Source organism: Saccopteryx leptura, chromosome 1 (genome assembly GCF_036850995.1).
Source record: "Saccopteryx leptura isolate mSacLep1 chromosome 1, mSacLep1_pri_phased_curated, whole genome shotgun sequence".
NCBI lineage: Eukaryota > Metazoa > Chordata > Mammalia > Chiroptera > Emballonuridae > Saccopteryx > Saccopteryx leptura.
This window is the reverse complement of record NC_089503.1, coordinates 222,288,096-222,304,521: the sequence shown is the minus strand read 5'-3', so window position 1 is coordinate 222,304,521 and position 16,426 is coordinate 222,288,096. Positions and strand designations below refer to the sequence as shown.

Sequence of the window (16,426 nt, the reverse complement as noted above, 5' to 3'; positions counted from 1 at the left end):
CAGTTTTAAAGAAAATCTTTAACATATTGACCTTCGTAACAAAAAGAGAGGGAGTCAATCTGCACCACTGCAATTCTGAAGAACCCAAAGAGGTACCGAGAGGAGAGAACGAGGTTGAAACTGGAAATTATTATTTGGGCTGTTCTCAAGATCGCCAGAATTGTCCGATGGCAGTAAAGCAGCGTGTTCTTATTGGCATAAAATTTAAGTTTTTGAAAAATGATTCTGGCTAGTGGATGAAAGTTGGTTTGGATGGGAAGATGACCAGGTATTGAGAAGGCCAGTTAGGAAGTTGCTACATTAAACCAGATAAGAGGTAATAGGTGTCTGAGGAGATGATCACAGCCTGAACTGTGGTAGCTGCTATAAGAATGGAGAAAAGTGAATTGATTCAAGAAACATCTAGGAATTAGAACGAAATGTGGGAATTAATTGGACACATATGACAAAAAAAAAAACAACAACAGAGAGTCAAGGGTAACTACAAAGTGTAAGGCTTGGGGAACTGAGCAGATACCAGTGTCATGATCGGGGCAGAGCATACAGGAAAGCAAAGTGGAGGTGGGGTGGGGTGTGCATCACAATGGCAGGTTCTGTTTTAGACATGCCAGTTTTGATCTACTGGTGAAACACCTGTGTGGACAGGTCAAATCGGCCGATAGAAATATAACACAAGTTCAAAAATATTGCTACAAGAGATATTGGAGAGTTTACTGCCTGTTTTCTTTCAAGATGTTTATGGTTTCGCGACTTACATTTAAGTCTTTTATCCATTTTGAGTTTATTTTTGTGAATGGTGTAAGTTGGTGGTCTAGTTTCATTTTTTTTTTGCATGTACCTGTTCAATTTTCCCAACCTCATTTATTAAAGAGACTGTCTTTACTCCATTGTATGCTCTTACCTCCTTTGTCAAATATCAATTGATCATAAAGGCATGGGTTTATTTCTGGGTTCTCTGTTCTGTTCCATTGATCTGTATACCTGTTCTTATGCCAGTACCAAGCTGTTTTGATTACAATGGCCTTGTAGTATAACTTAATATTAAGAAGTGTGGCCTGACCAGGCGGTGGCACAGTGGATAGAGCATCGGACTGGGATGCAGAGGACCCAGGTTCGAGACCCCGAGATCTCCAGCTTCAGCGTGGGCTCATCTGGTTTGAACAAAGCTCACCAGCTTGGACCCAAGGTCGCTGGCTTGAGCAAGGGGTTTCTCAGTCTGTTGTAGCCCCATGGTCAAGGCACATATGAGAAAGCAATCAATTAACAACTAAGGTGTTGCGACAAAAAACTAATGATTAATGCTTCTCATCTCTCTCCATTCCTGTCTGTCTGTTCCTATCTATCCCTCTCTCTGGCTCTCTCTTTGTCTCTTAAAAAAAAATCAAGAAGTGTGGTTTCTCTCACTTTATTCTTCATTTTCAAGATTTCTGAGGCTGTTCTTGTTCTTTTTTGGTTCCATATGAATTTTTGGAATATTTGTTCTATATCTTTGAAGTATGCCATTGGTATTTTCATAGGAATTGCATTGAATTTATAGATTGCTTTGGTTAATATAGACATTTTAATGATGTTTATTCTTCTTACCCATGAACATGGTAAATGCTTCCACTGGTTTGTATCTTTCTTGATTTCTTTTTTCAATGTTTTATAATTTTCCAAGTACAAGTTTTTTACCTCCTTGGTTAAATTTACTCTTAGGTACTTTATTTTTTGTTGTTGTTGTAATAGTGAAGAGGATTGTTTCCTTAATTTCTCTTCCAGACAGTTTATTGTTGATGTATAAAAGTGCCACTGATTTCTGAATATTAATTTTATATCCTGCCACCTTGCCAAATTCATTTATCAGGTTCAGTAGTTTTTTGATTAAGACTTTAGGGTTTTCTATGTACAGCATCATGTCATCAGCAAATAACAATAGTTTTACTTGATGTTGGCTGTGGGTCCATCATAGATCACCTTTATTATGTTGTGTGTGGTATGTTCCCTGTATTCCCACTTTGCTGAGATTTTTTATCATAAGTGGGTTCTGGATTTTATCAAATGCTTTTTCTGCATCTATTGATATTATCATGTGATTTTTATACTTCTTTTTGTTTATGTGATGAATCACATTGATTTGTGAATATTGTACCAGCCTTGCCTCCCCAGAATAAATCCCACTTGCTCATGATATATGATTTTTTTCATGTATTGCTGGATCCAGTTTGCTAATATTTTTTTGATAATTTTAGTATCTAAGTTCATCAGGGATATTGGCCTATAGTTTTTTTTCTTTGTAGTGTCTTTACCTAGTTTTGGAATGAGGACCATGCTTGCTTCATAAAAGGAGCTTGGAAGTCTTCTCTCCTCTTGAATTTTTTGAAATAGCTTGAGAAGGCTAGGTAGCAATATTTTTGCTGATTTATCTCCATGGGCAAGTGAAATAAAGGACAAAATAAACAAATGGGACTATATCAAACTAAAAAGCTTTTGCACAGCAAAAGACACCATGAACAAAATTAAAAGACAACCCATACAATGGGAGAACATATTCGCCAATACATCTGATAAGGGGTTAACAACCAAAATTTATAAAGAACTTCTAAAACTTAACACCAGGAAGGTAAACAATCCAATTAAAAATGGGCAAAAGAACTAAACAGACAGTCTACAAAGAGGACATACAGATTGCCAATAGGCATATGAAAAAATGTTCAGTGTCACTAATCAGAGAAATGCAAATTAAAACCACAATGAGATATCACCTCACACTTGTCAAAATGGTGCTCTTAACAAAAAAGCACACAATAAGTGCTGGCGAGGATGTGGAGAAAAGGGAACTCTCCTACACTGCTGGTGGGAATGCAGATTTGTGCAGCCACTGTGGAGAACAGTATGGAGTTTCCTCAAAAAATTAAAAATGGAACTGCCTTTTGACCCACATATCCCACTTTTAGGAATATATCCTAAGAATCCCAAATCACTGATTCAAAAGAAGATATGTACCCCCATGTTTATTGCAGCATTGTATACAATATCCAAGATCTGGAAACAGCCCAAGTGTCCATCAATGGATGAGTAGATTAAAAAGCAGTGGTATGTATACACAATGGAATACTACACAGCTGTGAAAAAGAAGGACATCTTACCTTTTACGATGGCATGAATGATCTGGAGATTATTATGCTCAGTGAAATAAGCCAGGCAGAGAAAGACAAATATTATATGATCTCACTTATATGTGGAATCTAAGGAACAAAGTGAACTGAGGAACAGAATAGAGACAGAAGCGGGGTCACGGGGACTGGAGGGACAGCTCTCAGAGGAAAGGGGCATGAGGGATGGGATCAGAGAAGGTGAAGGGATTAGTGAAATTATATATACATAACACATAGATATAGACAACAGGACAGCAAATTCCAGAGGGAAGGGAGAGGGAGTTAGTGAGAGGGGGCAAAGAGGGCATAAATTGGGACACGGGGGGTGGGGGAGGGTGTTATATTCAGTGGGACACTTGAATCCATGTAAACACAATAAATTAAAATTAATAAAAATTAAAAAAAAAAAAGAAGTACAAGTTCAGATGAAAGGCCTGTTCTCAAAATAAAGATTCAAGCATTTTTAGACATGGGAGTATACCCACGGACTCAGATTCGTGTGCAGAATGGAAAGAGAGCTAGGCTGTTGAGGAGCCCCCATAAGTTTCCTGTTTGTAATTGTGTGAAAGGTTTACTGTCTTGTCTTGAACAGGATCTGATATAAAATATCACTTAATTTCTCTAATTTTCCAAATTCTTTTTATTTTAACAGATGAAATTACTATGTTAAAAGATATTTTATTGAGTTAACATCATTAATTAGGTCATAGATATTAATTGTATCATTAATTAAATTCTAATAATTTACTACTACAATAAGTAATACAGTAGCATACATATACAGGGTAAGAATTCTCCAAAAAACATTTTTTTTTTTTGTATTTTTCCAAAGTGAGAAGTGGGGGGTGGCAGGCAGACAACTCCCACATGCGCCGGACCGGGATCCACCAGGCATGCCCACCAGGGGGTAATGCTCTGTCCCTCTGGGCTGCCACTCCGTGGCAACTGGAGCCATTCTAGCACCTGAAGCAGAGGCCACGGAGCCATCCTCAGCACCCGGGCCAACTTTGCTCCCATGGAGCCTTGGCTACGGGAGAGGAAGAGAGAGAGAAGAAGGAGAGGGGGAAGGGTGGAGAAGCAGATGGGTGCTTCTCCTGTGTGTCCTGGCCAGGAATCGAACCTGGGACTTCTACATGCTGGGCCAACACTCTACCCCTGAGCCAACCAGCCAGGGCCTTCACCAAAAAACTTTTAACCACAATTTTCTATTAATACATTATGCAAAGTAACTGCTACTTAATGGACAAAACACTTCTTTTTTTGACATTTATGTCAAATCTAACAGAAAAATGAAATTTTTAATTATATATTACAGATACACAGTATTTTTTATTTACTTCTTTATCAGTCTTCTACCTAATCTAAATTCTATTGTTTTCATTCTTTTTCTGTATTCTAAAAGTGCAGTCCACTTCAGGACCAGTCTTGCATTTTTAGCATGGAGTAACTCAGTAAAAGCCTTAGTATGAATTTTAAATATATCCATAAAATAAAACTCTGCAGTTCAAAAAGTTAATGTTTGTAATTTAATGTAATACTCATATGGAATTTAAGGACCGTTTTACAAATTCGAGGACTGTATTTACAAAAATATGATCACCATAACACTTCTTTAACTGCATCCAGAAAAAGTACAATTATTTTAACATTTCAATTATTTGTCATAAACAGAGGAAGGTTTTAAGCCTATTTGGCTGGGCACTCTTAAAATAAAAGTTATATTCATAAAGTTACCAAATGAAAAATACTATAGTATCTATGTTCCACTATTTACAGGTACAATTTTATTATGTATATACTCATGTTATCCAAATAATTTGGTCCAAATAGAACATTTGCAAAGTGGAATGAATCCAGTGTTTTTAAGATTTCTTACCAGATGGTTTCTATTTTCATGAAATTATACCATTTTGTTAATCATGAATGCGTCCATTAAAAATGAATTTCAAAAAAATAACACTGCAGTGTTCTGTAAACACACTAGAGCTATGTACCTGTGCAAAAATTGCTTACAAATAACCACAAAATGTTTTAAAAAGGCCACAAAAATTATTTTCTAATTGGTTTAATTTCCAGTGAAGACACTCAGTTCCAACACAGGAATAATGTATGTTCAAAAGTCATAATAATGAGTATTAATTAAATGACTAAATGTATTACATTGTATGCTTATTATCTAAATAGTATCTATAAAAAGCAAAAAATGGATCAACTTGACATGAGAAGTTAACTGATGGTTCATATTTCTCTAATTCTAAGAATCTCAACCTTTGATTCTAAGGAAGCAACTCTCCACTGACTGTGCATTTGGTTTTAAGAGCAATCAGCTAACTGAGCATTAAGGACTTCCCCCAGCATTTGCCACAATACTCATTATATGGCAAATTTCAGTTTACTTCCTTGAAATCATACAAACAGGTGGTAACATTTGCCTGCAGCATTTCCTGGTAATTTAATCTATAGGCAGATTCATAAAAACAAAGACCACCACCACCAACAAAAAACATACAAAACACAATAAAGGAGAGCCTGTGGCTCCCTAGGGAAATTGGTGTTGGTTGGTCTCCATCAGCTCAGGGGCAAGCAGTGAATTACGCCTCATCCCCAGCCTGCTCCCCAATGTGATTTGAAAGTCAGTTTATTTAACCACCACCTTTTAGCGATGCTGATAACACCAATTCCTTGTTCAGGTTTCATTCCTTTCTTGTTCAGCCACAAGCATCTCTGTTTTTCCCTTGTAATCCAACCTACCAGTCTAGCAACTGTATGCAAACTGTTCTGTTGCCCTAGCTTCGAATGTGTGTGTGTTTTACGTCGGCTCTGCCAGCGACATTTCCATGGATGACACTGCAGGTGCTTCCAGTCAGATATTCCTTTTCTTCCTTAGAGTGGGAAATTAGGATGCACCTGGAAGACCTCCCCAACCAGATTTACAACTCCAGTCAGAATTCATCCATATATTCTCACCCCGGAGTTTCCTCAGACATTGGTAGCCTCTGTGAAAGAGTCTCTGGGGCCGTTGTTCTTTTTGACTTCCAGGTTCTTTTTAGCCTGGAAAGACACGAACACCTCCGAGTGAATGGTGTCCAGCCTCTGCTCACAGCGGAAGGCGGCGAGGAAAGCCTTTCTGTAGTTGCTGTTCATCCAGCCATAGAGCAGGGGGTTGGCAAAGGTAGAGCACATGGCGATGATGTGGAACACGGTAAAGATGAGTTTGTACTCCCTCAGGTTCAGGACTTGGTTGTCAATGTCGACAGCGAGCTGGAAGGCATGGAGAGGCAGCCAGCTGACCGCAAACACGACCACCACGCACACCAGCATCTTGGTGGTCTTCTGCCTGCGCTGATGGTAGTGATCATTAGCAGTTCCAGGGCTGACATGGTTCTTAAGTTTGCTCCAGATACGAGTGTAGGAGAAAGATATGATGCCCAGAGGCAAAACATACAGGATTAGTAAGCAGGAAAGGCTGTAGACAGTGCCATACATGCTCTTCTCCTCACCGGGCCACTTCTCGGTACAGGCCACAATCGCAAAGTCAGGAATGATCTCAATCAGTGAATACTCACGGAAGATGGCCAGTGGGCTTGCGAGCAGGGCGCTGATGCCCCAGGACAAGCCAATAATCAAGAAGCTGAATCGCTTAGAGATCTTCCTCTCCAGGTGGTGGACGATGCAATGATGCCGGTTCAGGGCAATGACTGTCAAGGTGATTGTGGACACTTGCACTGCCAGGCCCTGGGCATAGGGTACCACATGGCATAGCACAGGACCCATTTTCCACTCTCCCATTAAGGTATAGGTCAGAGTGAATGGCAAGCACAGGGTGTTCACCAGCAGATCTGCCACAGCCAGATTGGCAATGAAAATGTTGGTTACTGTATGCATGCTCTTGAATTTGATCACCACGTGGATCACCAGGGAGTTGCCAATCACCCCAAGTAAGATGATGGAACAATAGGCCAAGATGAGGACAATCTGTACCTCAATCAGCTTGGTGCTGTCTATAAGCTCTGGCTCAGGGTCAGGGGCCAGCTCACCTCTGGGAGTGGCGGGCCCGGGACTATACTGCTCCACTTTCATTTCTTCCACTGTCTGGTTCTCTTCAGCCTTTGCACCTATTGGGCCCATTTTCAGCAATTAGCAAATAACCTATAATTTAAAAAAACAAAGAACAATGATGAAACAAGGTAAACGCAAGGGTGAAACAAAGAAATATTACAAAAAGATTGGTTTCATTTTGGTGGAGGCTCAAATGCCTGTCCCATCATGCCTCCAATTGCACACAGTATGATATTTTAATAAAGCAGGCCTCTTAATGTGTCTATTCTACTTAAATTAGGTCCTTGACACGTTTATTACAATGATAAAATGTAACACCTCTCATATAAATGTAGTTCCTATGTGAATGCCACCAAACTGATTCAACCCATTTTATGTGGGATGAATATTAGAAACTTTAGCATTTAATTTTATAACTTCTATAAATTCATCAAATTAATTTTAAGTTAGAAAAAGAAAGTTTCCTTCAATATCTTGACTGTTCTAAATTTATAAATATAGAAACAAATTGCACATAAAAGAGACAAATATTGAAACCTCTACCTGGCGCCTGAGCTTTAGGGTATAAAGTACTTAGGACAGACTCAGCAGAATCTGATCCACAGCCATTGTTCCTGGTGTGGGGTAGTGTCTCAAATAGGGAGCCTACACAAAGCAGTTGCTTTCTTGGATGATCTAAAATAATCTTTCTACGGGACATACAGCAGAATCTTACACAGGAACTATGCTAAAAATATGTCCAAATCTGAATTACGTTTCTCTTTAGCCCCTAAATATTAAAGTTTTAACACTTTCTTCCTCAGTTGCAGCCCCCAACCCCAAGCTTTTCCTTCTGTGCGCCCCACTTCTGTCAGTACTCTCTCCATCAGTAAGCCAAGGACACTTCAAAGGCAGGTAACCATCCTGGGCTGTTTCATCTCCTTTAGCCCCCACATTTTAGAAAACCCGCAGACTGTTCCCTAAATTATCTCTCCCAGTGGTCCTCTTAGCATTTCTACCACATTAGTATTGCCTTTGATCTCTACCAAAATTACTCTAATAGTCTTCTAACTCATCTCTCTTCCTCTTCCTCTTCCTCCCCTCCCCTCCTCCCTCCCTCCCTCCCTTCCTTCCTTTTTCATTCACTCATTAAGTCATTCATTCACTTAACAAATATACTGTAATTGAGTATCTTCTACACGCCAGACACGGCTTCATCCTTGTATTCAGCAAGCATTTAAAAACCTATGCCAGTAACTAGAATTTGTGCTAGGGGCAAAGATAAAAGGATAGGGCCTCTACTCTAATGCTATTACATTACATTCTACTGGGTAGAGCTTATTCTGACATTAAAATGGTCTTTCTGAAATTCAAATGCGAGCATATTATCTCCAATGTCCCCAGGTTACTTAAAATGATATATTGGTTTTTAATATAGAGTTCCCTTTTCAAGTCTACAAAAACACATCATAGTGGTAGTACCTGCTGAATAAATTCAAAATGACAAAAGACTTCCACCATTAATTCAGAATCTTCTTTAAATGAATTTGTTTTTTATTAACAGTAGCATCTACCTACATTGGTGAGTCATAGTTATTCAGCCTACAGACCATGCCTGGCTGGACCTGTGTCCCCCAGATCCATTCCTCATCCTTCCCCTAAAGCAGCGGTCCCCAACCTTTTTTGGGCCACGGACCGGTTTATTGTCAGAAAATATTTTCATGGACCGGCCTTTAGGGTGGGATGGATAAATGTATCATGTGACCGAGATAAGTGTCAAGAGTGAGTCTTAGACGGATGTAACAGAGGGAATCTGGTCATTTAAAAAAAATAAAACATCGTTCAGACTTAAATATAAATAAAAATGGAAATAATGTAAGTTATTTACTCTTCCTCTGCGGACTGGTACCAAGTGGCCCATGGACCAGTACCGGTCCACAGCCTGGGGGTTGGGGACCACTGCCCTAAAAGACTGACTCTTGCAGGCTGTACTTTCAGGCTCCTGATTCGTCAGAATGTTGGCTAGGTTTAGCCAATGGGAAGCACTGGCAGGTAGTTAGAAGGCAGAGGGAAGGCAAAAGCCATTGTATCCTCCCTCCCTCTCTCCTCTGAGCAGAGCCTCAGCAGCCCATCCATTGCTTTGGTTCCCACAGGGCTGGCCTGCAGTGATTTTATTTCCAGTGGATGGCCCTGGTCTCTGGCTTCAGTCACACTGGAGGTAGCAATGCCTCCTTGCTCTTGCTAATCCCTGGGTGGCCTTAACATCCCTTGTTTGTCTTCTATCACTTGTATAACAGTTCTCTGCCTGTAATTCCTTCTCTTGTGTCCTTGAATAGCTTCTGTTTTGCAAGAGCTGCTGCTTTTATTGATGTATCCCCCCTCCAGAGGTTTTGCATGCACAGGTTGATAACACCGACAATGAAGAAAATTGCAACTTCACCGTGACATTCACAGCTTTCCTTAGATTCTTCCCTGCCTACCCCTTTGGCTTCATCTCTCCTAACATCCCAATATATACTACTCCCAATTCTAGCAACCCAGCAGCCTTTCTCTTGCCTCTGGGCCCTCCCTGCCCTGCAGCAGGAAGCCCCTCGGTTCCCCCTACAACCTGTGCTCACTTCTTAGCTGAAGCTCTACATGTCACATGTCACACTGCAGTTGTTTTTCTTTCCAATAGCCCACACAGCACTCTCTGTGTGGACTGAAATGGGATCTTTTCCACCCATTATTTAATTCTTAGCACACCATCCAATACATTAAAGGTCCTCAATAATTTGGCAAAACAAATATGAAGTAAAGGAAAACACTATTTTACTGAATAATTGGGATCAGCAAAATACTGAGTAATTTGGATCCTTTCTTTTACTGAATATAATTGCCTGTACAGAATTCCTTGCTCCAATAGGCCCTCCTTGTGATTATTTTCTTGTTCTTAGTCAGGTAAACACTTCTACAAGAAAGTTGTCCCAAGATCCCGCTTAAATCAGTCCCTGATTAGAACATTAAAAATTGTCAATCAGTATACCCATAAGGAAACTTTTTTTCTGAAGGGCTTAACACACACACAACACATACACACACACACACACACACATGTGTGCGCACATGCATCTTATTAGGAAAGAGATATACATGTTCTTGTGTATTTGCTTTACTAATATATTCAAGTTTTCTTTGTATAAATTTCAAATAGAGCCTGACCAGGTATGGCGTAGTGAATAGAGCGTCGGACTGGGATGCAGAAGGACCCAGGTTCGAGACCCCGAGGTTGCCAGCTTGAGCGTGGGCTCATCTGGTTTGAGCAAAAGCTCACCAGCTTGGACCCAAGGTCGCTGGCTCGAGCAAGGGGTTACTCGGTCTGCTGAAGGCCCACAGTCAAGGCACATATGAGAAAGCAATCAATGAACAACTAAGGTGCTGCAATGAAGAATTGATGCTTCTCATTTCTCTCCCTTCCTATCTGTCCCTTTCTCCATCTGTCTCCGTCACACACACACACACACACAAAATTCAAAAAGAATATTCCAAGAAGCTTAGGTCCTCTTTTGTATTTGCCTCCCTTCTTTAGTAACTAGAGAAAACAAAAACTAACCATTCAAATCTCAACTGTATATCTGTACACTTTTTCTTAGATGAAAGGAGAGACTTTACAGAGTACATTGGTCAGTCATAATAGTTCATTAACAGAATTAATAAGACTCCAAAAGGTCTGAGTTTGAGGTTTGCAGCCAACTAAATTGAGAGTGAGCCTGAGCACAATATTGGGATTATACTGTATTTATTAACTTCTTTTTCTTTTTAGTCCCATTTTCTTTATTTCAAAGCCCCTTATTTAAAGCCTCTTTGCAAGAATAGTTGATCTATGAGCTGTTAGCATATGGGCACTAGAAACTTCTCAAACACACTACTGGCCTTTAACCAGGTCAGAGCTTACTCAGAGAATGTATTATTCTATGATTATACTTCTGGGAAAGGAGAAGAAGAAAAGAGAATACATAGGAGGAGCTGACGTATAAAAACCCAACAGCACAAAATATTAAAAGAGAGGTAGACAAAAGAAAAACCCTTTCCTTGAAATAAGGCAAAATAAGGTATTCACATTGTTCAAGACATTCAAGGAAAATGGAATTGTACAGTTTTCTTGAATAAGTGACTCTTTAGAGATTCTGTTATAGAACTATTTCTTTGTAGAATAGTAAAGTGGTTTCAAGATTTTTTTGTTTTGTTTTTAGAGATTCAAAGTACATTAAACTATCTCAGTGGGAAACCAGTTTATGCTTTAACTATATATTTAAATTTATGGGACTTTTTACAATGGTATGCATATAGTCACAAACTGGCCTCAGTAAAATTTAACATCTTATCAATCACAACACCTTCCAGAAAAATTCCACAACTCGTGCCACATGCCTTACATTTGTTAGTCCTGGGAGAGAGGGCAGTGGACACCCAAGAATGCTAAATACAAGACCTGTTTGCCTAATAAGTATAAAGTTGGAAGTTGAGAATATTTACCAGTCGGTTTTAATGTTTCATTTCCATGTATTTGAGTTTGTGATTTTCCTTTGAAAACAGGATTGTCTGTTGATTATTACTGACTTTAAATAATGTGTCCCTATCGCCAAAAAAAAAGTCTTAAGGCTTTTTATTTTTGCCTTGTTCTTGTCCACCATATGCTTTTACCAGTGGGTGAACCTTTCTGGTGGAAAACTAGTGAACGCTGAAATAAATGTTTATTCTTGAATAGCTTGGGAGAATTCAATATGACCTTCCCCTTTATACAGGGATGTGATCTTTATAAGAAGAGTCAGGAGCAGTAACGACTTGCTGTTCTGGAAGGAAGGGTCAAGGAAATGCTCAAAACAGAACATTCAAGTGAAAATAGAAAATGAGAATGTTATCACTCCCAACCCCCAGCTTTAATTAACTTAAACAAGGGGGAAAAGTTCAACATTCAAGTGGACCTCCCCTCCCCCATGCCCTCTTAATAGGACCGGAGCGATTCTTTCTTTTTTTTTTCTTTTTGGAGTGGGGGATGGTATTCTCGTTCCCTGAAGGTGAATTAGAGTTAGGACTTATATATACTTACTGCCCCGGCCCTCGCGTTTCTGCTTAGACGTGCGAGCAAGACGTGCGCAGCCCGTCAGTACGAGGGTGATCTATCCGGCCGATCCGGAGAAGGTATTGGAAGGTTCCCAAAGCCAAGTCTAGTTCCGTGCGCTCTGACGGTGCGGGCAGCCGGAGCGCGCCGCGTCGGCCGGCTGTCGCGGTCGCTGGGAGGCTGGCTCCGGTGGCTCCGCAGCCGGCGTCCGCGGCCAAGTACGCTCGCGGGGCACAGCGCTGCACCGAGCAGCGCGGGGGAGTGGCGAGGATGGGAGCAGCGGAGCAGGTGATGGGGAGGTGGAGAGGATAGGAACCCCTCCCTTGAAGAAAAAGAAACAGGTACGAGGGTGGGGGGCGATGGTCCCGCAAGAGAGAGGAGTGGAGGGAAAGTTTCCGCGGCGAGGGGGTAGGGGTCAGCGACCGCGGTCTGTCCACCGCCTGCAGGGTTCAGAAGCCGCCGCAGGACCCCGGCCGGCGCGGCGCCCCCTCGCGGGTTCCCACCACCGCCTGCAACTGCTACTCTCACTCGCCCCGGCGACTCCCAAGTTTGACAGAGGCACAACTCTTTGGAAACGTTGGTAGCATTTCTACCCCCTTTCCCTTCCACGAAACCCCTCGCCTTGCTCTCGGCTCCTCAATTCCGCCAGAGGAGACCCGGCGAGGATGGACTCCGGGACGCGGGTCCGCTCGGGAATCGAGAGGATCAGGCGAAGACAGGAGGGCAGACCCGGCTGCGGGAAGGGCAGCAGTCCCGGCGCGGCAGGCAGATCTCCAGCTGGCGGGGGGCGGACCCGGGAGGCAGAAGTTGCTTCCTTCTTCTCGCTCGTAGGCGCCGAGGTGGAGCGCTGGACCTGCGCAGAAGCAGGGCAGAGCGCCGCACGATTGCGCGGCTGTCAACCCTGGGCACCCTGGTCCAGCGCTGGAGCGAAGGGCGCTGATGCACCTCTAACTGGGCGGTCGCTGTGCTCCCAAGGGAAGGTAAAGCAAGTTCAGAGCCTTGTGGCCCATGATCAGCAGTTGTCTTAACAGGTGTCTGCTGACCGTTCAAGTTGGATAGCGCGGATTCAGATTCTAAAGCCAGCAGCCATGTGGTGTGTGCTCTGGCTCCAGGCGGGAGCTAGAATACGAAGAGGAAAACAACGGGTCACCAGTGTAACCAAATGACGCTTTCTCCAGTTAGCTGACTTTCTGACCCTTCGCTCTTTGGTAATTTCCCAAGCCACTTGTGCCTCGTTGAGCGCCTGTCTCCTCCTAGCGAAGCCCTTGGCTGATGCCTGCAGCCCGCCAGGCTGAGTTAGTGGACCAGAGAAAAACAGGACTGTGGAGCCACACTGCACAGACATATGGGGTCTGTGACTTCGGTATTCCTCCCCCAAGCTCTTTACTCACAGCCATTCCTTCTAGAAGCTGACAGCCAGTCTCTTTCCCATGGACAGCAGATCCTATCAAGTTAGGAAATCAAAAGCCTGAAACTGGAAACCGTCTTTTTCTTAACTATCCTCTGTTAGGGTTTTGCACACATTACTTTCCTTCTATGCATCAGTCTCTTCATTTCTGAATTGAGGGTGGTCATACTGGTTTGCTTGGAATTTCTCTGAAATATTTTTTAAAAGGGGGAGGGACTAAACTACTAAAACATGCTCTTTCCAAATTATAGTTAAGGCCTCAAGAAGACTGGGTTTTCAATCCTATGCGCGATTACCCGCCTTAATAATATTGCATTTGTAAGGCATCTTTACACAGCCTATTCTAAAAATGACCCTTGGTTAATGTAGAATTATGCCCATAGGAGCATAGACATTACTTATAAGGCAAAGCAGCCTGGGCTTTTCAATTACCAAGAGACAAAAGTGAAGAGAACAAGAAATATCTATACAGCTCCACTTAGAATTTTTTTGTGTGGATTTTTATGTTACCTTTGGGAGCTATTCCCTGCTCACACATGTGTTTTATGCAGTAGGTTCCATGCTTCTTAATATATTTGCACCTGTGAAGGATGAACTATGTACCAAGGCGTTGTAACAGTAGAAAGTAGGAGTGGCTTGAAACAACAATCATAAAAACAAATGCAGCAGAGAGCAGAGGAGCGCTGTCCTTCATAGTAATTGCTTTGCAAGGCTCAACAGATTTCACTGGCATTGATTGCACAAAACATTTTTGCCTCCTTTAGAACTCCTTTCCAAGAGCATTTTAGCAATCCTACACAAATATTTGCCTTGTCCCTTATCAACATGTATTTGTCTTAGAAGCCTCATAATAGTTCCACAGACATCTAGTCAGCAGCCCTAATAAGAGTAAATAACCTCTTTCACTAACGTCTTCCAAGAATGAACAGAATTGAATGAGTAACTAAAACAGTTGAAAGTAAAGGTGCTTTATTGTCTGTTATATTATCATGGATAGTTTTGACAATAAACTCGTGATATTTTTGTGCATATATTTTAATATGCATCTACTGTGTGCTATGGTAACAATGAACTGCTCTGATGAACACCCATATAGCCTATCAAGACACTGATAGAAGTGTGCAGAAGTGGTGGTGAAATAGTGAGTAATCTAAATTGAGATAAAATAGGATTATTGCTGCCTGATTTCTCTTGTGTCGAATCGTTTAGTTCCCTAGGCACTTCCACATCTAGCCAGGCTATGTACTGACTGTTCTTCACATAGGGAACAGACTCAAACTCAGAAGCCTGCATGGCTGGGGCCAGTGGCATAAGTACACCAGCAGGCCAGGCTGTGGGAGACAGCAGGCAGTGGTGAAGGAGCAGGCTACCGCTCAGACGCTGCTGAGCTGCCCCGCACAACCCTAGATCCAGAATCATCCGATCTGACATTTTAAGAGAAGCAAAATTCATGTTCTTAGAATTTTTCCAAGTTTTAAATTAATTTTTAATAAGTCAACCCCCCCAGGGTGAGCCATAGCTGTGCAGACCAAAATAAATAAGGGTGTGGTTGGATAAATGGATGATAGATGGATGGATAGCTAAATAGATAGAAAGAAGAGAGAGAAAGAGAGGGAGATGGAAGGGTATGTGCAGCCTGGCTGGTGGGTCTCCAATACTGTAGTCTCTGATATTATTATGTGATATTTGACAAAGCTCCTAAAAAAATCTCCAACATACCTCTACTACCATTCTCCTCACTCCATGCACCGCTCTTCCGTGCACATCAATATAAAAGGAACACTGCTAAAGATTAAGTGCCAGAGAAGTAATTTTCTTTTTCACTTCTTGTTAAATAGATGTTCTCAAGGAGACTGAGGTAACGGACCTGATGAGTAACTGAACAATTAGTGTTTTAGTTAAAATGAAGAAATTTCAGAAACGTTTCTTGGTTAAAAATAAAAAGCTGGATAATAGCAGTATTGAACACCATTTATGATATATTGTTAGCTAAAGTAGATAATGATATGGATTTCCTTCAGTCTAAATTTATTTTGAGATCAAGGATGTTTCCCTCAGGGTGTAAATGATCTCATTATTATTTTAATTATAAAAGTAATTTATAACCTTTGTACAAGTTAGAGAAAACAAAAAAGAGCAAAGAAATATACATTATCTGAAACAATGCTGCCCAGTAGAATCTCTGCAGTGATGGGAATGCTCTATAGCCACACTGCCCAGTAAGGGAGCCACTAGCCACATGTGGCCTTTGAGCATTTGAAATGTGCCTGGTGCAGCTGAGAGACAGTTACATTTTAATTATTTTTAAAAACCTACTAAAAAGAGTGAGCATGTTTTGATTCTTGGGAGAATGTCTTCTTGCTTTCCTTAGGCCAGAAGCTAGCTTATTTCTCACGTTAATGTCAGGATTTCCTGTGAGGTTATTAAATAACCTTCCAGCCAGATCAACCTGACTTCAACCACAGGGAGAAAGATAGAGTGTAGTGCAGCTGCAATGTGGAAACTGATTCCTGAGGAAGAAAGTGGGAAACTCCGTAAATCCGTAAATCCGGATACCAGGCTGAGGAAGAACTCTGGGGAAGGGATGAAGAGCATAGGACCGAACGAGAGGGGGCAGCCAGCCCCAGCGGAGGAATCCTGTAAGGCGGGCAATGTGAGGAAAGCCCAGTAAAGCCAATATAGGAACTTAGACCAAACAAACAAAGCCTATGAACAAGTCTTCAGTTAGGACATATTAATAAT

General features: G+C 41.5%; 1 protein-coding gene across 1 annotated transcript; it reads right to left on the bottom strand.

Annotated features, from left to right (window-relative positions):
- Positions 1-3,825: 3,825 nt before the first annotated feature.
- NPY2R (neuropeptide Y receptor Y2) lies at positions 3,826-13,387 on the bottom strand. Its single transcript, XM_066386910.1, has 2 exons — positions 12,265-13,387; positions 3,826-7,286 (listed from the first exon to the last, which is right to left on the bottom strand). The coding sequence occupies exon 2, from the start codon at positions 7,263-7,265 to the stop codon at positions 6,117-6,119; it is 1,149 nt and encodes a 382-aa protein (XP_066243007.1). The 5' UTR covers positions 7,266-7,286; positions 12,265-13,387; the 3' UTR covers positions 3,826-6,116.
- Positions 13,388-16,426: the final 3,039 nt, after the last annotated feature.